General features: G+C 40.0%; 1 protein-coding gene across 1 annotated transcript in view; it reads right to left on the bottom strand.

Moving 5' to 3' along the window:
* Positions 1-22,613, bottom strand: part of PPP1R1C (protein phosphatase 1 regulatory inhibitor subunit 1C) — a 41,195-nt gene that overhangs the window by 6,511 nt on the left and 12,071 nt on the right. The window contains exons 3-4 of the mRNA XM_031601345.2: positions 13,860-13,897; positions 12,026-12,086 (exon numbers count right to left, since the gene is read on the bottom strand). Of these exons, the coding sequence (XP_031457205.2) occupies positions 12,026-12,086; positions 13,860-13,897 (99 nt within the window). The remainder of the gene's footprint in view (positions 1-12,025; positions 12,087-13,859; positions 13,898-22,613) is intronic.

Below are 22,613 nucleotides of genomic sequence, written 5' to 3'. Positions count from 1 at the left end.
TCAAAGCTGATTTACATAAATAAAAGCTAATAACTCAATGCCTGGTTGTCTCTCTGGAAAACAAGGAAGGTTCTTTTAATCCTGAGGATGTTTATAGTTAAAACTTGAACCATAAACAGGCTGATCAGCTCTGTTTGCACTGCCCTGGTACTGTAACATAGCTCCAATGCCCACCCCACTGGGCAGGTAACGTTTACTCAGTAAGCTTCTCTGCAAAATTTAACTGCCCTCTGTAAGAAGAAAGTTTGTATGTCCTAAATGCGTATAGCTTTCTGTTAACTGCAGCAAGGAAGATTTAAACAGTTGTATACAAGGAATGAGGGGGCATAGGTACATTTGCAGAACTGTAGGCTTAGGGAGATATGAAACCTGAGGCTGCACCCAGATTTGATGCACCAGCTGTGGCTGGCTTCTCTTACAAGGACAGGTGATTAAATTTAGGTCCAGTCACAGATTAAAGGCAAAATCACCAACAGTTGGATTCTAGCCCCTTTTGCTAGAATGTATCACTGGAAATGTTTCTTCTGAGATACCAGGGCCAGCGTCACCATGCTCTCATGACTATTGCTACTCAAGAAACATTTTTACTCAATTCAGAATTATCTTTGGAGGTTTTTTAAGTGCAAAGATATGCGACGCTCCTCCATGTTGATGATGATACACTTTGTAAAAGGTAACCTCATCGACAACATCCTCACTTTCTCTCCATTTCCTAGGTCACCTGCTCACAGCTGCAGCACCACACAAAACAACCCTGCGGAACGTCCTGTGACACTCTGGGTGGAGAGTGCACAGATGCCCACTGACCTTTGCATACTTTTGAGAGAAACAACGTTGCTTCCGAGCCCTCACACAGCCAACATAGAAACTCCCAGAGTTTGATTCTCCACTTGGCATCCTGTAGCACACCCAGGGTAACTACATGACTGACAGCTTAAGCAGAATGGACCAGGTCAAAGCATTTATAAAAATGATAGCAGCAGACTTCAACAGCTGAATATTTGCACTTGTTTAGAGCTTTGCAATTGTTGCTTGCCTGAGATTAAGAATAAAACCCTGAAAGTAAAAAATTTCCTTTATGAGAAGAAAAATAAAAAGATTGCCCGAACATTTTATATTAGTGGTGTAAAAACACTCCGTTTTGCTTAGTTTTTTTTAACATGAAAATCTAGGCATGCTATAGGAAAAGTAATTAACTTTTTATCTGAGATGAAAACACAAGGGAAATTAACTTAAACACTCAGAGATTTGTGTACTGAGGACCTTACTGTAAATGCTTTATGAAGCATTTCAATCTCCACAGCTTTATGAGACTTTTCTGAGCAGCTGTATTCCAGTTTTCTTTAGACGTTCTTATCTGACTACTGTGTTAACAGACAGTATTATCCAGCTGCTCCTCTTTTCCTGAACAATTGCACTATGGCTCTACTTTTTCATATTTTTTGGCCAATACAGAGATTTTTCTGAGGTCAAGAAACCTAAACAGAGGAGAAAAAAATGACTGCCACATCCTGAGAGGAGAGAATCCCTGGCAGAGACAGGGAGCTGCTGAGCTCCAGAGCAGGAGGCTGAGCCCACAGTGGGATGAATGAAGTTCTGCATGTTAGGGCTGAGCAATTCCTGGTGCTTCACTCTGCTCCATCCCAAGTCTTGGCAGAGGACCCAGCCCCCAACTGTTCTGTGTTGTTTGCCTTCTGGATCCGTATTTTCTATTTTTGACATTCTTTTTGTGGACATCATTTCTTTGCTTGGCCTGGATCAGAAGCAGCACAAGGTTTTTTAGTGGCAGATCTGAATCTCATGCAGAGTGCTTTGAAGCCTGAGATTTTTAGAGTGCAGGTAGAAAGCTTCCCAGTGAGTTGTACTTTTTAACCAACAACAGGACCAACAACTTTGCTGGTCAGCAAAAAAACGTAGCTCTGTGTTTCGCTGCCATAATTCCATGTTTTGTGTGGCTTTCACTCTTAATTAATCCAGTCTGTTTGGTTTCTGTCAGAAGCCTATAAGCTTCTCCATTAATTTGCTGATGAATCCCCTACTGAGTTGTAATTACAATCTTCACTGTGAACCTTCTTATGATGACAAAGGAGTTAGAATTTTTGCATCCATATAACCTGACATCAGTAATATTGTAAACTTTGAAATGAGCTCTCTTGTTCATTTAAGTATCTCACAAACTCCTTCAAAATGACAAAAACATTGCAATGATTGAACAAGTGATTGATAGGTCCGTGTTTATATTAAATTATCCCCATCGTAGTTCCTTCATGGGTGGCATATGAATAGCAGGCAATTCCCATTTTCTTTGTATTACTGCTATGGTAGCTGCAGTGCTTACAACCAAACAAGAATCTGTTGGGAAGAATGAGCCTGCTCCATTTTCACCACATCATTGTCTGTGAGCTGCTCAGATCTCCTCAAACAGCTGGGATCCGCTTCAGAAGGCAAAAGCTGAACATGACTTGAGTCTTTCCTGTAGCCCCAGGCAGCAGATATTTCATGCTAACCGAAGCAAATCCAATACAGTGAGATACAACAAAGTCAGCCTGAATGCCTAAGAGCACCAAAGCTCTTCTGGGAGATCAGGGCCAATCCAGTCCCTCTTATCTTTTAACACCCTGGTTACTAAAGAGGTGCTTCCCATGTTACAGCTTTGGAGCTTGCAGCCTGCACTAACTTCTGATTTTGAAACACCTTTTCACAGTATTGACCAAGCAAACTGATGATTAGAGAGTACTGTTGTGGAAGTAGGAAATGTAACACCAAAAAATATGTCATCCATCAGAACAAAGGTGAAATCCTGGTATGAGCAGCTGCAAGATGAAGTTTTTAACATGCTTGCCATTACCATACTTTGAAATATCTGCATTTCAGAAATGACAAATAAGACAGCTATTGAACCACAGAATTGGTGAGGCTGGAGTGGTCCTTCAAGGGCCTGCCAAACCCAGCCAGGTTGTCCACGACCATGCATGTCTGGTCAGGTTTAAAATATTTTCAGGGAAGGAAACTGCAAGCTTTCTAAGCAACCTGTTCCACTGTTTGACTGCTCTCACAGCAAAAGCAAACAGAAAAGTATGATAAATTGAATTTCATCCACTTCAGTTTGAGCCCTTTGACTCCTGTCCTCACATCACATATTAGCTCCTCATTTTCTAAAGCAGAGAAGTGTCACCAAGAGAACTGTGCCTAACATTGCTATTTAATAAGACATAGATATATTTAACATAAAACTGCAACTGTAGCCTGGAAAGTAACTAGACAGAAGTAGGAGGTAGGTGGTAGATAGATATCCTTAATTTTCAGCATTGTTCCCAGTGTTCAGATAGGTTTTTTTGAAGAATCCATGCTCCTAACTCATTAATAGTTGGCTCTCTTAAAAGCTGCAGCTAAAAACACACTAAAGATGGTGAACTTATCATTTCTAACAGTTTGACATCCCAATCCAGTCTGAGACTATGCGAATACTTTTGTGTGCTGAAATCTTTTGACACACACCAGGCTGCCCTGTAGAAGCAGGGAGAGCACAGCTTTCTGACAACTGAAAGTCTACCAAATTCTTATTCCTAAGACAAATTTAAAACAAATACTAAGAAATCAGATATTCAACATGGAATGCAGCTACCAGAAATGATTTGCATTGCCACAGATACAGCTGGTCTCACTTTGCAGTTGCCATAGGCAGCAAAACATCAGGGGCAAAATCTTTAGTGGCTCTTCATTGTGTGAGTGACTCAAGCTTGTGAGAAACCAAATCTCCTGGTTTGCCTAAGGCATCAAAATACCCTAGAGCCAGCATTCAGTACAACCAGAATGTAATTACATCCTGGAAGCACACGATCTGGCACTTAAATTAATAGTCAGAGACTGGAAACAAGCATTGCTCTCAATGCTTCTGGAAAGTGAAAATAATAATATAGGAGAAAAAATATCAGTTTTCTTAGTTTCATTGTGGAAAATATAGCCAAAGTGCAGAAATGCTAGACACATCTCTACACGATTAGACACATTCACTTCAGACTCACAGATTCTGTAAAAGTGAATTTTAACACTGTTCTTACTTTTCATCTTGCCAAGAGCGAGACTGAAGGGAAAACGAGGCTCTGAGCCTCATTGGAGAAAACTAGCAACACGCAAGTGAAATGCAGTAATAACCGAACAGATTTTAGATGAGAAATGTAAGTCATAGGTGGACTTCATTGTAATTCCACTAGTTCGCTTATAGCCTTACTTGCCGATTTCCCCCAAATTTCAACGCACTTCTTTGGAAAAAAGTTCCCTTCACAATTCTAGCCGTAAGAAAATACATCTATGTGTCACCAGGGGGAGCTTTAATGCCAAAAATCGCCGCGAGTGACTGCTCAGTAATTCTGCTTTCTCCGGGATCACGAGGCAGTGAAAGAGAATGCTGAATTTACACCGATTCTCCTCATTCCCGAAAGGAAAGGAGCAATGTGCTGCCTACCTTTGGCTCTGCAAGGAAGTCCAACCTGTGAGCACCGGGCGTTTCTGGGCTGAGAAGATCATAGCAAACTTCTTAGGTGCTTTTTTTTGTTTGTTTTCCTCTTCTGAGTGGTCATTAAATCCCTCAAGTCCTTTTAAAGGTATCCTTGAAAGCAACTACTCTGCAGATTGCTCAGAGCCTGCTGACAGTCTCCTCCAGGTATAAAAGATGTGTGGGATAACATTGGTTCACAGGTTGAGTGAGGGCTGAAAAAAAACTTGAAAAATCTTGTTTCAGGAATAATTACCAACTAAAACCACTGAGAGCTCTTTAAACAACTTCCTTTTGGCCCATGCAGCTCACAGGAAAATGAATCCCTTTTCAGATCCATATGTTTGCTGCAGTATTTCCTGGTTTTTTTTTTCTTCTTTTTTCTTTTTTTTTTTTTTTTCTGGTCACATTCACACACATAATTCATTTGAGTTTTCTGTCCTAGCCATGGGCTGAAAAGGATGTGGTTGAAATCTTCAGGCTGTTCATGTTCTTGTCTCCATGCCAAAGCTCTGGTGGAGGGTTTTGGGAACTCTCTGTTCCTGCCAAACCAGGCAATGTTGCATCCCAAGGGGTGAGGAAAGGGAGAAATTATGGAGAGGAGGAGAACCACATGGCCATCTTTAGAGAATTTTTCACTTTTCATTAAATTCAGTCTATTAAGTATTCACTCCAAAAAAGAACAAAAATCAAGTCATAAAACTCAGGCAACATCCCCATCACAAGGAACCCAACACAGATGGCAATTGAGAAAAGAAGCAAATCTTCTCAGCCTTATTTTGGTCTAACCACATAACTAAGGACCACATTGTTCAGAGACAGAGATATCACAGAGATAGTGTACTGCTTGGACTTCTGCTCAGGTCAGAATAAAACCTGGTGGTAGAAACTAAAAGAGCAAAGGCTAAGCTACTGCCCTGGAAGAGCATATTTCAAGGCTCCCAGGAGACATTAAGAGACATCGAGGTACTACTGAGATAAGAAATCAGATGAAAATGCAGGGGAGGATTTTTGTTTAATTAGGCCTGCATCCCATGGAGGTTCTTTGCCAAAGCCCTCCTTAAGGAGGTACTATCTCTATTAATTTCTTGCCTCATGGTCAAGCTGTTCCCACCTTCGCACCCACAGCCACCAGCACATGAGCCAGCTCCCCCAGAAGGAGAGACCTGCTCTGCCCAGCAGGCTGGCAAACCACACAGAGCTGAGGATGGTGAGTGTCTGCCAAAACCATCCAGCCTGTACACATAGTCCTGCAGCTCCTGTCCAGGTGCCAAGGGGGGGTCAAGCACTGCACAGAAGCCCTACTGGTTCAATTGGTCTCCTTGTTTAGGATCAAACTCAGGGTTTTTGGTGCTTGAGAAGAACAAAGGGGCAATTATTTATTACAACAGGGCTTAGTGGAGTCAATGTCTGCCTTGGGGCTTGGCTGTTAACCTCCAACCCAGAACATATGGCTACAGCCAGTAAAGAAAATCTAATGCCCTGCCAGATGACTGGCTTCACAGGAACCTAGCATCTTCTCAGATAGAAATATTATCTTTTCTTCAAAAGCTTTTTCAGCAAAGCCCCGCCAAAATCTTTGGAATTTAACTGCAACTATATCTTATGATATAAAGTAACCAGAACAACACATTGCTCTTCCTGGGCTTTCTATTTTTTTATTTGAAAATAAGTACTAAGTCTCCAACATTCTCTTTCTGCAATATTTTATGTACTTGTCTCTTTAAAGATTTACTTTTTAATGTCTTCTGTTACTGCTTAGAAGCAATTGGTACCATGATGTTTACACTGCTCTATCTCTGGTATGACAATACTCAATAATACTACCTCCAAGTCAGAAATGCTGTTTCAAAGACATTGGTAAACTTACCCTTCCATCATGAAAACAAGTCCAAAAGGGTCTGCCCTTAGAATGAGGCCAGTTTAACATTCATTCCATGAAGGTTAGAATGAACTGTCAGATACATGAACATCATGCTGAACTGAATGAAGTCGGTGGAAATATTCCCCCTGACTTTCACTGGCATCGGATCAGGCCTTAAACCACACATGGTGATCTGGGGGCTGATATTAGTGCTCAGTGCAACCTTTTCTTTTTCACATGCCAGGTACCGGTGGCAGATGACAAGCTGTAGCACAAATGCCCCATTTTCAAGTACAGCAGATGTCAAGCTTAATCTCCACTGAACACCTCCGTCTCTCCAAAGGTAATGTGGTATTTATTGCAGCCAGGGCCACAGCCATTTTGAATTAGAAGTTGCCAGCTGTGTGAAATGAAACGTGTTCAGTGCTGCCAGCAGTAAGGAATTAAACACAGACTACAGCAGTGTCTGCCAACTTTTGGTGGCAGTCGGTTGAACTTGAGATGGTGGCAATCTAATGCATCCCAGTCACCAAGTCAGAGATTCACTAATTAGCTCATTTTTTAAAAAATTGTATCTATTATCATGCTACTGTACAAGTCTGAGGCAGGAAAGAGTCATAGGGAGAGTGAGGAAAAGAGACCAAGAAGTAGAAGGTAGCATCCTGAGAAAGAACGGCAAATATGTGCATCCCGCCTCTTTCTTACGGTGGTACATACATGGGAATTTCAGAAATACCACCACTAGGTCTGATACATCAGCTAAAGAAGTTTGTCCAAGGCCATGCTATATTAAATGATACGCTTGCCTCAAGGTGCTTTTGTGACTATGATACGAATAAGAGTAGCTAAAAAATTTTTTTTTTTAAACCGAAGCTACACTTTTCTTTTATGATTTGGCTATGAAAAAGAAAAAAAATGTAATTATACAAGATTGCAGAAAGAATTTTCTTTACCCAGTGCTTCAGGAAGCCCTGGCAGTTGTGGGGCTTCCACTCCTGAAACAAAAAAAAAAACTGACAGTGCTATATCACATCACAACACATTGACAAACAGTAGCAACACACACAAATAATGATGCAGATCGTTGCCCTCTTCTATTACCCAAGAAACAAATATCGAGATTGATCTTCTACCTAAACAGAAGGGATTGAAGAATGTGCACCAGAATACTGCATTTGTGCTAAGGGGTCTGAGAAGGACTTGGCCCCATCCTTGGTGATCGCTTCAGGTTCTGGCCTTTGCCTTCACAGAATCACAGAATCACCAAGGTTGGAAAAGACTTTCAAGATCATCCAGTCCAACCACCCACCTATCACCAATAGTACTCAGGGCCACATGTCCCTCAACACAAAATCCAAATGTTCCTTGAACACCTCGAGGCTCAGTGACTGCACCACCTCCCTGGGCAGCCCATTCCAGCACCTGACCACTCTATCAGAAAAGTAGTATTTCCTAATGTCCAGACTAAATTTCCTCTGGTGCAGCTAAAAGCCTTTGTTGTGGACCAGTCCCAGCCAACTGCCCAGAATTTATCTCAGCCCCTTAGCTCACTGGAAAAACAAAGACATAAAACCCTGAGCCAAAGTGACTTACTCACATAAGAAAAGCATATGAGCAGCATCAGCTTAGGCTGTGAATTTTGACAAACCTATCTTGATGTTCAGAAAATGGTACAAGATGTGTAAAAGATTGTGGCTAACATTTATTTTCTAAAAATTAAATTTAAGACAGTTTATGAAGCACAAATGACAAAAAGACATTGTATTTTTCTTTTTTTTTTAGCATAATATTTCTTGTTTTCTCCCTAATGAATTTAGTTAATGACAGAACCTAGTCAGAGTTTGCCATATAAGAAGACAGGCCATAAAACTATACAGTTTTCTGTAGTGACTGCTTAAGACTCAGAAACACCACTCCTCTGCCACCTGAAATAAATTTAGCCTCAGATTTTGCTCTGTGATAATTCTCGTGAGCTTTGAACTCAGTGCCTACCACAGTAGTAACAACAGTCCTTTATGTCTCCAGACTCGATCTGTATTCCTTGTTAACCTTCAGTCACAAAGTAATGAGATGCATCAGACATCGTCAAGCTGGCCTAAGGGGTTACAAATTTGGATGAGGGCCACATACTGTACTAATTGCTTCTAATAAATTACATATTTCAGGAGGGACATCATGATTTTAATAATTTATTCTACATTTTGTTTCCTTTGGAGAACAAGCGGGTACTAAACAAGCACAGCATCTGAAATTCATGGCAGAAACTAGAAAGAGCTCATTTAATATCAGCCATCATTGTAAATACTAGAATTATGCATGTATCAAATCCCTGGGTCTGAACACCCTGGGAACAGCCACTTAGTCCTGGATGTTTTAATGAATCAAACCAAAAGATGTTTTTAAATGTTCCTTAGGATTATAACAACTTGTACTTCATCCCATTTCAAGTGTTGTTGCTAGGACTAGCCGAAGAAAAAATCTTGGCCTTCATGCAGAGAAAAAACATTAAGAGGGGAATTTAAGGGATGCATTCTCCCAGAGGGCAGAGGGAAAACAGAGTAAAAGATTCCACTTCTGTAGGGAAGGACTTTGATTATGATCTGATGGCAGCTAATTGCAAAGGTGGTCCAGTGAACACAGAAAGCAGCAAGAGCTTTCTTCAAAGCCCACTGGGATTAGTAGGATCTTGATGCTGGCCCCAATAGCCTCCTGCAGGGTGAACTCAGATGAGGGAAGGTTTCCTCTTTCCCTGACCTTTAGCACACCCACACCAGTGGGATCACTACTAATGAAGTCTTCAAACCACTCAGGAATGAGCACTTGCTTCTCAAGGGAAGACCTTGATGGTATTTAAATAGATGTTAGTATTAATAGCAGAGGGGCTGGTAGATAATGTGGAGACTTGTGACCTCTGGGGAGCAATGCAGATTTGGGAACAGCTCTAACTGTCTGTCTTTGTAAACCTTGTTTCCTGTCCCTCCAGTTTGTGTTTCCTTTCAAGAATGAGCTGAAACAAAACATGATATCTAGGTAATAGGAAAACTGCATTGGTACTAAGTATGTCTTTAGACTGAAAGCTGCCACTGTAGCTCTGAGCCTCAAAACATGCTCTTTTAATTTTCCAGTGGCGATGAGGTGCCAAGCTTAACACATTAGCACAGTGGAAGTTAGGGAAGTAAGGGAGAATTTGAAGCTCCCATATAAAAACCCAAGAGACAAGGAAGAAAAGGGGGATGAAAAAAGGCAAAACAGAGATGATGAACTCAGAAAACAGTAGAAAAAAGTTACTAGATTCTTAAGCACACGGGATGAACCTATCTGAGATCTGAGATGGCATAAGCTTAGTAGAGTCGAGAGTTTAGTCTATGACATTAGAGCAGCCCTGAAACACGGAAAAAAATTTCAGCCTTCCTTATGTTCAGTCTTTCATTAGTTATCATTACTATCCTCAGATAAGAGATGTTGACAATGTACATAATGAGGTAAAACATAATATACATACTGAAAATACCACGAATTGGGTTCAGTCTTCAGATTCTGACTTTTGCCATCATTGCATACTGTGTAAGGCTATGGAGCTAATAAAACCTAGCATAGCAGCGTTAGCAAAATAAAAATATTTTTGAAAGCAGAATAAAAAAACCTCCTTGCCATCCATCAGACATGGTAATATAATACTAGGAAGAACTCTGCACTGAGCTGTTATCTGGTTTGCTGTCTGATCTTCTCTCCAGATTACCACCTAGATCAATAGCTCTCACATTGATTTTTCCAGCACATTATTCCAGTAAAAAGAACAATGCCGTGAGATGAGTCAGCTATTTGCTATGTCTGCAAAGATGCTGTGTGGTTTTTTTTCCAAAAAATCAAAGCAGGAACCAAAGCGCACACACACATACATAGGAGTAAGAACTTACCTGTTGCACTCTAACCAGGCACTGGCTCTGCATACACATGGCTTTGCTACAGCAACTGCAAAGCCACCTGAAGACAGCGCAAGCCATTTTAAGGATGGAACCAAAGCATTTGGAAGCAGTATTAGACAAATAATATCATTGTCTTTCAGTTCAGATTGTTTCTATGGCAGAGTGGGAAAGTATGCTCACATTTAGCTAAGAATGCTCTCCATCTATCAATATGACAATGTACATCAGTGCTGCACTTTCATTTACTTTTTAAATTTCAAATATTTTAATGTATTTGCATAGTTAATGAAACAAGAACTATTGTCCTGGTACTGTACCGAAAAATATTCATCACCCAGAATCTCATGCTTTACTGTAGATTGACGCATACACTGTCAGTACAGAGGGAGAAACAGCCCAGAGGGAAAACACATGCAAAGCTGAGGGAATACTGAGAAATCAGGAAGCCTGCTATTCTGAAAGCACTGGGGAGAAAAACCAAATAATCTATAAAAATAGAATTATTTAAATTGTTAAAGAACTTTTAAAAATTCTGTTTCACAGTAATGCTTTTCATAGCATTGTGTATTTTGGATTGCTACATTTGCCTCCTAATCTCAGTCTAAACAAAATAACATGAATGTTTTCATAGCAATGAAGAGGAAGGAATAATGAATTTTCTGTTTCAGTATACTTTTTTTAACAAAAAGGTTTGTATTTATGGCATTTACAGTATGTTAAATTAAGGGCAATCCATCCTGTTTACAATGCACTTATCAACTTCCAGGTGCCTACCTGTGCATCTGGGAATATCGCACTGGTTAGGGAGTTAAGGTGTACAGGATAAGCATTTTACACTTTGCATTCTTCTGTTTACAAGCTATTTCTGATCATCTGTGAGCTCTTTTCTTCTAGAAAGTCTCTTCCTTGGGAATTAAGTTTACGTAGTAGCAAACTTTGCCAGAACTTCCCCAGATCTCAGCAGGGGTAATGCTGGGTAGGATGTAGTCTTAGGACTATGAGGACCTGTTTCAGATCTCTTCATTTGCACAGTGTTCAATTTAGACTTACGCAGGGGAATAACGCAGCAGTGACATCAATAAGAGCTATTGCTACCCACACAAAATTTTCTTTCATAAATTATTAAAACTTACTACAAGAAGATTATTTCTAATATCCAGTAAACAAACTTTAGCCAGTTTCGACAGATAGCAGCACCTAGGTGATGTGTTCAGTGTTGCTAAGTGCTGGAGAACTGAAGCTATTGAATGAGATATTAGATATTAGTAGAGCTGGCTGTTATGGTAAACTACCTAACAATTGCAGTTGTGATCCACTCTACAAATATTTTACTTCCTGTATTTTGTCAGGTTATGCTGAGCAGAAAGAATGGAAATTGAAGATATTCATAATCTACCAGGAGACACTTGGCTTTGTCCTGTACAGACAAGTGATGGTGTAAGCAGCTGGTGATTCCCCACAGATCTTGCCTACTGGCAAGCGTGAGCAAGTCACTGGAGAAACAAGGCCTTTAAACAGATTTCCCACTGTTATTATGCTGCCATGAGGGCTATCAGGAAGACAACCACTCCCGTGTGAGAGACCAGAGACACATAAGCACCAACTTCTCACAGCCGCCACGCTCTGCTTGGGGGAACACGGAATTATGGCTTGTGCTGGGTGTCTGTCCCCTATGCACAGGGGGACAGAGCTGCATTGGACCAGGGTGCTCCCAGGGCAGGGACAGTACCTGGACAGTACCTTTGAGGGCAGGTGGGGTGTACACGCTCTGCTTCCGCTGCTTTGGCGATGAGCTCTGGCACTAGGGATTGAAAAAAGAGACAGATGGTAAGACACGGGTAGAGAGCTTTCTGTGCTTGGCAGCTCAGGGTCGTGCTGCCCAGCTCTTCCCTCTCTTTACCTGAAAACTCCCTGAGGTTGCTTGCTCCAATGCAAAAAACTTGTTTCACAGTCAGAATTACCCTGGGTGCTTTTCAGACTAAGTGGTACTTCCTTATGGCCTTAGTAGGACTGGATTGAGAGCCATACATACAGCAGCAATGATAGGCAGGTTTGAGATAGACTGCAGTGCTCTGCATTGCTCCCAGTTCAGGAGCAATGAGAAGCATCTGTGGAAATGATATCATGTGAATCTGATGCCAGCTCCTGGGCTTTTGTGAACACAGGGAAAATTAAAATAGACAAAATATGCTTAATGAACAACTTTTATAGCTCCCAGGCAGAACAGGCTTACTACCACTGAAAATTACCCTTAACTAAAAAAGATGCTGTTAAGCATAAAGTTAGGGCAGCCTGTGTTTTAACAGTCTATGTAACTGACTCTCAGAAGGCAAATACTTACATATATTAATATAATGCAAAATTTACTTAAATTAATATTCCAACTAATCACAGTATAAAGAATGATTCCATATGTAAGGTAATAATGAAATTATTACTACACACATTCTAACAAATGAAAAAACCCTCCCCCTGCAATTTTTCAATGTATTGTAATACTCCTCAAAGAATTCCACCAACCAATCAGCCTTCAGCTAGGCCTGTTTTAAGGAATATCTTTAGAGATAATATAACTTTCTGACCCCAAAGTCACACCTATGCACAAAAGATGAATTATTCCAAAATGACAGCATTAAAATTACACATGGAATGACTACATCAATGCATATCTAACAAGACCTAACTGAAACATATTCCAGTGCTAAGGCTGTGCAATTTCTGCAAAAGTTCAATTGGCATATGTACCAACATGGAATATTTCCATATACAGAGGATAATAAAATCACATAATATCTCACACATGGCTAAGTTTTGAAGACATACCACATTCCCAAGAAAAATGTAAAAAAAGCTGTGCCTGAGCAAGCTTTATTTGCTCTCATCAATTTTAGTTTTACTTGCTCATAATGATGCTGCCTCCTATTTTTCCTCTGGTGTATCACCAGTGAATTTTAATCTCTTCAAAGATTATTGGAGACAACTCTTAAGAAAAACACTGCCACACAAATGCCACCAATCCTATTGCCTTATCACAATGGATGGAGTGATAACATTTATAAATAAAAGATTGTCTTCTTTTGAAAGAGAAAGCTATTTATAATCACTCTGTGATAGGTTGTTGATCCTCACCCTAGTGAATCACTGTAGGTCTGTGTTTGAATCCAAATCCAAAACAATCAATACCTCCTGCAGCTATTTTAGAGCTCTGATGACTTCTCTGGGCAATCGGTGGAGGAGAAAGCGAGAGGGAACTGCAGGAGCTGTGCAAGGGAGAATGCGAGGGGGGGAGCCCAGTTCTCCATGCTTACTGTGGTTTAGGAGAAGGACAGCAAAAGGGGATGTTGCATTGGCTTTGCAGCCCCACAGCTGCCTGCAGCCCTCTGCTTGAAGCAGGAGGGTGAGGGGGCAGAGCTGGTGCACAGAGTAGTTGGGTTTGGGTTGGCCGTGCTGCTGGAGGCATGCAAGCACGTAAGTGTAGGCAACTACTGCGATGGACCAGGACATTTTGGAGGGGTTTTAACAGTAGTTCTATCCTAACAGTAAATGAATTTTAAGAAAAAAATATTTCACTTACTTCTGCCTGTGAGATGTTTGTTCTTTTCTCATCTTTTTCTAGAGAAGGAAAAGATACAAAATAGAAAAGTTAGTACAAAAGCATTTCCCAGTGCAAAGTCTTGCAGCTTACCCTGCACCCTAGAACATTCCTGTAAATAAGAAATCACTGTTGATCTGCAGCTTCTCCTTTGCATCACTAAGAAAATCTGAGGCCCCACAGTACTTAGTACTGTGTCTGGAGCCCTTCGCTCCCATTTTTTGTCTGGCTGGGCTGGCAGCAGGGCTCTGTGCCCAAGCGATTTGTGGTACCCAAGCTTTGCACTATGGCTGCAGAATGGCATGCAACAGCCTCGCTCAGGGATCTGCTGGGCTCCAGTAAGCAGCAACAAGACCTTCCCCTTCACTCTGCTGTTAATACACTAGTAATGACACTCAAGAGTAACAGTAACATTCAAAATCAGCAAACTGAAGTGCAATGAAGTCTGATCTTTCATCTGAAAAGTTTAAGGACACCACTATTATAGTCTTAGAAAAGGCTGTGAAATATTTCCTGGTATCACTTACTTTTTTGCCTTTATTTGTTTTGGAGCATAGGCGTGACAGAAACAGACAATAATAGAGATTCCTAATGAAAAGCATTCTGGAAACTTATCCGAACAATTAAGTCAAATAACATGAAGCAGAGAAGCTGCAAATTTTCCTAACCATTGCTCTAAAACAGTTGGTGCACGAGACAAAATTATTTTTCTAGTGTTGTCTTGATGTGGTTAATGATCAGAGTCTCTTCCGATGAAAACTTTCCAAACATTCAAAAAAGATCATTCAGGATCTTTGATGCACTGTAGTTACAAGCTCTAAAATAAAGAGCCATTAAAAACATAGACAGCAATCTAACTGCGCCACTACTTGCAGATATAATCGTGCCATTTCTACCGATATGTGACAGATTTGGAGGATGAATCAGGTCTGTGTACCATTGCTTCATCCAACTTTGTATCTAGGTATCAGCTGCCTGTAATGCAATTTTTTGTCAGAGGAAGAACCAGTCCAGGCAGACTAACTGCATTTCCTATTGTATTCCTTACCCTCAAGCACATGTATCTTGCAAACATTAATTGACTTACTGAGCTTTCTTGAAGTATGGATTTCACATAAGCTTTATACAAGAGACCTTCATGTGATTTATGCTCAAGGTTGAAAAATGTGGTTCAAAACAGCACTGATTACTTCAGTGTGGTCCCACAGCTACGGAATTAGACAAGACAATCAGGAGGCCAGTTCCTGCCATTGACATTTGCATGACCTTGAAGCTGACTAATCTCTTCCTTGAATTCCCTACCTGTAAATAAGTATAGCAGAACCTTGTAGCCTTTTAAAGCACTTTGGATTATGAAGATATCCTGGCTAAATGGGTGATTATTTAAGTTCTTGCAATATTTCTTATTAAAAGCATGACAGAGAGACATAGACTTCAAATACTCAACACCGGATTTTTTACCTCAAGTTCCCAGATTTGGTTTAGAGGCTGAAAATTAAATAAATTGAAAACTTTAAGCAGAGAACAATTACGAGTAAATTATGTCTCATTCCTTCTTGAAACACTAGGCTTGTCCAGATTCAAAGACTTTTTGGAAAACCCAGCTTGAGACTCGCATAAGGAGTCAGTCTTGCTGCAGACAGCAGCTTTGTTGGGTTTCAGGTCTTCTTCCCAAGGATTTGCATTTCTCTAACCCTTTGGGCTTGCACTTTAACTATTCGTCTCAGTGAGGCAACTCTGAATTTGTGAGAACCAGAAAGTTTCCAGCCTTTCCTTTCATCCAGCAGCCCTTAAAGTCAGTTTTGTGGTCAAAACCTGTCCTGTCAAGTTACAGAAATCGTTGATATCCACAGGGCAAAGAGTGCCAATAAATAGCAACACACAATGCAGAAATTCAAGAATGACTTACAAAAATACACCAACAGTTTTTCAAATCCAGAGAAAAGCTGGAATGACCAAAGGAAACAAATCTGAAGCAGCAGGTGTGAGGTGTTTCGTATGTATTTTGAGATCAAAAGAAAGGCAGAGACAGCTGGAGATATCTTTTGGTCAACAGTACATTTTGGTAGGTGTTTGAGCACAGAAAGAACATTGCATGCTTATTTTTGAAAGGTATTTTGATAGAAAAACTCAACAAAGTATATAGATCTTCAAAGAGAGGTGAAGCTGAGATCACTGCTTGCCACAGACCAACACAGGGAAAAGAAAATAAAAATTCTCTCTGTAGAGGAAAGTGGAAAGATGAAAAGACAGGGAGACGGGAAAAAAAAGAAAAGCAATGCTGCTTTTTTTGTGTAGCTGTGGTAGTGATGAAAGACAGGTAGTGGGTTGTAGCAGAAGTTAGAGGAGGTATTTAGTGAGAACCGAGAGCAAAGCAGTAGTGCAGTGTGCACTGGAGCTTGATTAAAAGATCTTTGCCCAAGGAAATACCTTGAGCCATACTGACCTATCTGGAGGACTGCATTTATACTTGAGTGATTAGTCTTCCTTGGATATAAACAGCGTTTTTCCATTGTAACACTTTTTGCCTTGAAAGCAGTTCAAATAATGTTGTGAAAGTGTGTTCTTAATTAGAGAGTGTCCATAAGAGAGTCATCTCGTGTCCAAATTGATGTTCTCACTACAAAGGATCAGTTCTGGCATAAGGATATATCTCTGAAACAACAAAATTTATGATGGGAATGGATGATACAAGGTAAGAAGGAACATAATGGGTCAGCTGCTGCAATGTATCCACCAAACTGAAATCAAACAAAACATAATTCCCAACTTTAGACCCCCGTCAAATCCAGTGACAATTAGAAAAACTGAATTTCTTTACTAAATTCTTTGAACCTGAAGTCCCCTTGAGAAGGGTGAGGAAATGATCTGAAGCAGACTTGATTCACAAAGGGGAATGGAACTCCTGAATTCTCACTTTCTTTCAGTTCTCAGTGACCGTTTTATGTTCAGGATTTTACTCATTAAAAACTCCTATTTATAAAAAATGAAAAACTTTCTTGTCATGTTTATAACCAGGCAATTACAGAGAATATAAGTTCAATTAGACAGGTATTTCTGCCTTATGTTAAATTCTTGGTAGATAACTTTTCCCTCCAAGTTCTCATTTTTGGGGCCAGACAGGGAAGACTACCGTTTAACGCTTCTCCATTTTCTTCTCACAGATCATAACATTGCTTACAGCACACAGTGCTGCTCTATTATACTACAAATCTGAACACATGGCATTTTTCCAGTTTGACTCTTGGCCTAATTAGCTAACAGGAATCTAATACTCAAATCATTTCTTGATTTTTTTTTAAAGTTTTTCTTTTTCAAGTGGTATTTTAAATCATATGAGAAGAGCTGAGAACTCATTTGTACATACCCAAATTGCTGCAAAGAGGGGATTTGTCTCCCACACACTCGTGTTAGCTTAGCTCGTTTTAACGTTAATTAGCACAGTCATCCAACCAAGCTGAAAGAATAAGCTGAACTACTCCAAGGGTATCTTCATACAAAGCCAGAAATAAGGTGCTGTTCTCTGAGGTCAGACAGGATTTGAGCCTATGAAAGCTGGCTACCTGCAGAATAATGCCCACCAGAAGCGGCTTATCACTTTTCCCCTAAGTCTCCATTATGATGTAAATGGCAAGGTCATGCTAGGGAAAACCTAATGGTTGTTTCCAAGATCAAAATCTGCCTCTTGTGTCCCACTGGACAATGTTAATGCACTTGCAGCAGCTATGCAGGGCAAGAGGTGACGTATTTTGAAAGAAAGACTTCGCCACTGACATCACCCATGGAATCTGCAGTGGAGACATCCAGCAAACGCTCATCTCATCCAGCTAAGTACCCCGCTCACTTTCCCAATTGCAAGAGCAAATAAAAGCCTCTTCTGTAGGGTTTCAGTCAGGCCCTGGAGGAAAAGAGCAGGTCAGAAGCTGGCTTTTACACAAGAGAAACTCAGCAAGAGGCTAGTATAATTGTTGGAGAAAATTTCATGTAGAGAGTTTGCAATTTTCATTAGAAAAACAAAGCTGAGGAGCTTCAGATAAAGAACACAGCTTGTATTTGCCACTGGTATTTGTAAAACAAGTTCATTGAAATCAGACTTAGAAACCGTTTGTCGTAATGTTATTTTGTGGTCTTTTTTTTTTTTTTTTTTTTTTCTACTATCAAAATTACTTTTCCTTTCCTACAGAAGACAAAGTAAAATCAAAAAATATTTCATGCTCTGCTTCTGACAGAACACTAACCGCACATTGCTGGATTAGCTAGAATTTCATAGCTTTTTAACCACTGAAGTAGGAGATAGAAAAAAAGTCCAGTAAGGCAATAAAAAAATGCTTATGTAGCTAATTGTTGGTTTCTATTTGTCTATATCTATCAATGAAAAATTGACTATGAGTATGAACATAATTACATTTAATTACAAAAAAAATATCCTGGTAAGCCCTCCTGGCATGAGAATGTTTTTCTGAAAATCTTCTCATTGCAAAAACATCTCATTAAACTCCAGTATTGCAGCTACTGCGATAAACATAGCTAGAGGGTCTTCTCCCTCCTCAGTCAAGTGCTGACAGGAGAGTATGTTCGTTATAGTTCTGCTGCATTTCACACAGCAATCAGCATTTAAATTACCTTTAGGGAACACAAATAGAGAGATTTGTAGAGGAAATATTAATAAGAACAGAGGAGAGAGGAGTTTGCTGCAAACATAAGCTTTTGCAAGGTTGTTCTCGCAGCACAGGCACACATCCTGTGGAAGATCCTGAGCTACCCCGACAGCACCTAGGGGTACTGCTACCCTGCCTCTGAGAACACTGTGGTGGATGGCTTCCATGTGCCAAGTACTGGCACAGAAATATTGTGCTGGCTGAGGGGACAGAGGATGATTGAACTGATGGAACTAGAGGGGACAAGCTGAACAGAAATACACATGTGAAATAGAGTAAGGAGGCAGCTGTGGTTGGTTTTGAGCTCCTGGGGAGCCCTGGCAGGAGTTTATTGCTCAGTTAGCTATTTCAGCCCAAGTGTATTTGCTCACACTGACTCCTACACTAAGCTGGCTCAGCATTGCCCAAGTTTATCTAGAGCCTGACTGTAACTGGACTTCCAGAGTTCACTAAAATACCACAGGCCAGACAAATCAGCTGTTTCAACACGCTGTGTTTTCTTTCCAGATAAATTGGTACAATTAACATTTGAATAACTTGTATTTCCCACTGTCAATATTCAAGTTGGCATTGCTAGTACTGAGCACAGACAGCAATCTGCTTAGTTAGTCCAAATGCTTCCTAATGTTCTTTGAAGCCAACTTTTAAGTGAAGAGAATGATCATATTTCTACCAGTACAACAGCATCTGGCCCAGTGTCTGCATCACTGTGCACCACAGAGACAGCATCCAAGGACCTACCTACAACGGCACAGCCATAAGAACATGAAATAAAACTCTTTCATAAATCACACAGATAAAAATTGCTTTAAAATGTACATTCTGATACTGTAATCTTATTTGGAAGAAAATGGAGACATTACAAACCTCAAACGTGAAACTAAATGTATTTGTTCACATCACACAGATCTCAGAAGGGATTTATAGTGCCTGCTCACCAGCTTCTTGTTCCAGTTTCATGCCAGACACATGGAAATCAGTAGTTTCACTGGCATTAAACTAAATATAACAGTGATGAATCTGCTCCACAGCTTTACAGAGAGTGGCTGTAAATTGTTAATAACAAGCAACAAAAAATCATTCCTCTTAAGCATTATGCTGTCAGCCTTCTGTTCTCCCCTCCCTATGATGGCCCAAACCTCTTAAATATAAATTCCAAAAATATGTATATACATTGGAAAATAATATAAAATTCATTCTTTGCCTTTTCCTTTATAATTAATAATTAATAATAATGAATAGTGATGAATAAAGAGCAACTGAATTGGCCTTTCTGCCTTCTTGAATGCTCTGATCGTACGCTAAGCAAGACACAGCCACATTCCTTGTGCTGTGCATCTTCTAACATGTATGTTTTTCTGTTTGTGTTTTTGTTTTTTTAATACTTCTTTTCAGTACTTTACTAACTAGTTCTGTTATGATTTTACTAGAAGACAAATCAGGCTTTGTGGAAAAATCTGGCTTGAGAAAATCTCTCCATGCAAAAGTTCCTCATAGCACAAAGCTTGCACTTCTGTGCCCATGAGGCATCTTCTTTGACCCTGCTCTGTGATGAACCCAGTGAGCAAGGAGTGCTGGAGGAAAGCATCCTGGCCGGAAGCTCCTCATCAGTCACATGGGGACACTTCCAGGCTTGGCAGTTCTTTCCAGAGAGAGAGATTCTCTTTGAAAAACTAATGAATGATGGAATAACTGACTTGGCTTTCCATCAGTGCTAGGCTTGGAGCTACTTTCCTGGAGCTGCTTTCTAAGCATCACAGTCTTCTCTTGGGTGAAGTCAACTGAGAGGGCTCTCAACGAACAACTGGCTAAATAAATGGAATCAAAAGGAGGAAAGTCAAAGACTTATTTTTTTTTCCTTTTGGTCTCCCAGATAACTCATTTTCTCATCCCAGTATAAATATCTCATTGTTTTTTGGGGAATTATTCTGAAATAAGTTTTCCATATAATTTGTAGCTGACCAGTGTGGACTCTGTGACATTAAGGCTGGCAGACCTCTCCAGCAGGACCACGAGGTATCACTGTGTCCAGAAGTACCAGGTCAGGGGCAGCCCATACCTGGCATCAGAGCTCCATAAAATTAATTCCTTCTGAAAGAATATCATCTAGTTAAGTAAAAAGTACTTTTTCCCATTTATAGCAAAACAGAGGTAAGTTTAATCCCAAATCTTTGTTATTTGTCATCTGTACCTATTACACACCGGCCCTCTTCAAAAAGGGGGGTACCTTCAGTGCCTGCTTTAACTGCTTTAATGATGGGAAGTGAGCAGTGTTCCAGATATTACAATTCCAGCTCTGATGTTCAAAACATGTTGAGGACCGAGCAGTGTAGATACTATGTCAAATCTGAGGTCTGTATCAGCAAAACAAAAGAGGCAAAAGAGAACTTATGAGATATGAAAGACAGAAAAATGATTTTACTGCTGACTTCAGAAAGTCATAAGCAACAGGAAGTTTCACCACTGACTTCGAAGTCAAGATTTTATCCAAGATTTATAGCATGCATTTGGAAAAAAACAAACAAAACAAAACAAACAAAAAAAAACCAAACAAACCACTTTGTTATTTAATTAAACATTTCCAAGTTACTGCAACCTGGGAAGAACTTCAGCTAACTGGCTTCCTGTTGAACTGTTATTCAATACCTAAACTAAATAATGACAGTCAAATTGATAGTCACAACATCTTTGAAGACCCAAATTAATTCATTTAACTAAAGAAAAATAACAAACTGAAGCAAACTGCTGCGCTTGTGATGCTGAATTTAAAATACTTGGCCTATGGGCCTGGAGGTTGGTTGTAAACTCATCTCAACCGTGTATAAAGTAATACTAAAAAGACACATGATGACCTATACACATCTCTCTTTTATGGGCATTCTTTTAGGATGACTTAACTCTCTTGTAGACTGAAAAATATAGGTAAGAAAATCTCCTTTCTTTGTGAAGCAAATATATGTAAATCAAGGTGATGCTGATTTTCTGGCATTAGCTCTGGTGGCTCCAGGAAAGAGAGTCATTGCAGTGGGAGGAGAATCTGACAGCATTTCTGGGTGCTGGGAGATTCTGGAAGGTCAAAGTGAAGGACAAGATGGCCTTGGAAAAACAGAGATATGGAACAAGGCACGGGACAAGGACTGGAAAATTGACATTGTCTCAGAATTTGTCTGAATGAGTAGATGGAGAACTTACCCAATTCTAAGGTTATAGAATAGACACCAGGTCTATCCTGACACGAAAGCAGATATCAAGAGAGATTACATCTTTTCTGTATGGGATAAGGACAGTTTTCAAATGCAAAGAATAACCATACCTAGCCTGGAGCATAACAGCAAAAGAAAAGATTTACATGAAGGCACTAAGTGAGAAGTGAAGATGAAGACTGCTTCTGAGAGGCCTGAGGAAGGCCAGAGCTGTTCAGTTACTGCCAGCAAATACTCAGAGAAACAGGATCAAAGAGCAGAAACTTCCCTCTGAAACTACTGTGTCCAAGCAAAACATACTGTCAAAATGTTAAATATTTGCAAATAGTGGCTTATGTTTTACCAACTGTTACCAAAGCACATTCACACAAACTTCCCAAGTTGTTTGCCCATTGATTCAAACACTCAAGCCAATGTATCAATCTGTGAAATGATTTAGCATGTTCATTAAATATTTTCAAATACAAAGGGTTAAGTACCTTGAGATAATGAGTTATGAATTCACTAGCAAAACTGAATAATATCAATAACATGTTACTTCCTGGCTGCTTGCTTGCTTTATGTTCAGTCTGTATTCAAATGAGATAGAAATGAGGTTGAAGATCTAAATTCAACTGAGGCAAAGCTCATAAAGAAAAATCCATAATTAACAAAAATACAATAGTAGTGGTATGCATGTAACCCATTTCCTAATAGCTTCATATAGAGGAATCAATTGCAGTGGAAAATGGCTCAGAACTGATCCACTGATGGCGATCTTTTTGTAGAAGTGGCAGCTGCTGGAACTACATCTGTGAGCAGTTGCCAAGTTCTCCACTGTGAGCTGTAAGAGCATTCTAAGCTCTAAGAAAAAAGCCATCACCAACAGCCAAAAC

This window comes from Phasianus colchicus, chromosome 7 (assembly GCF_987193195.1).
Source record: "Phasianus colchicus chromosome 7, bPhaCol1.hap1.1, whole genome shotgun sequence".
NCBI lineage: Eukaryota > Metazoa > Chordata > Aves > Galliformes > Phasianidae > Phasianus > Phasianus colchicus.
Note: the sequence above shows the minus strand (reverse complement) of the source record. Positions and strands in the feature narration are given on the sequence as shown.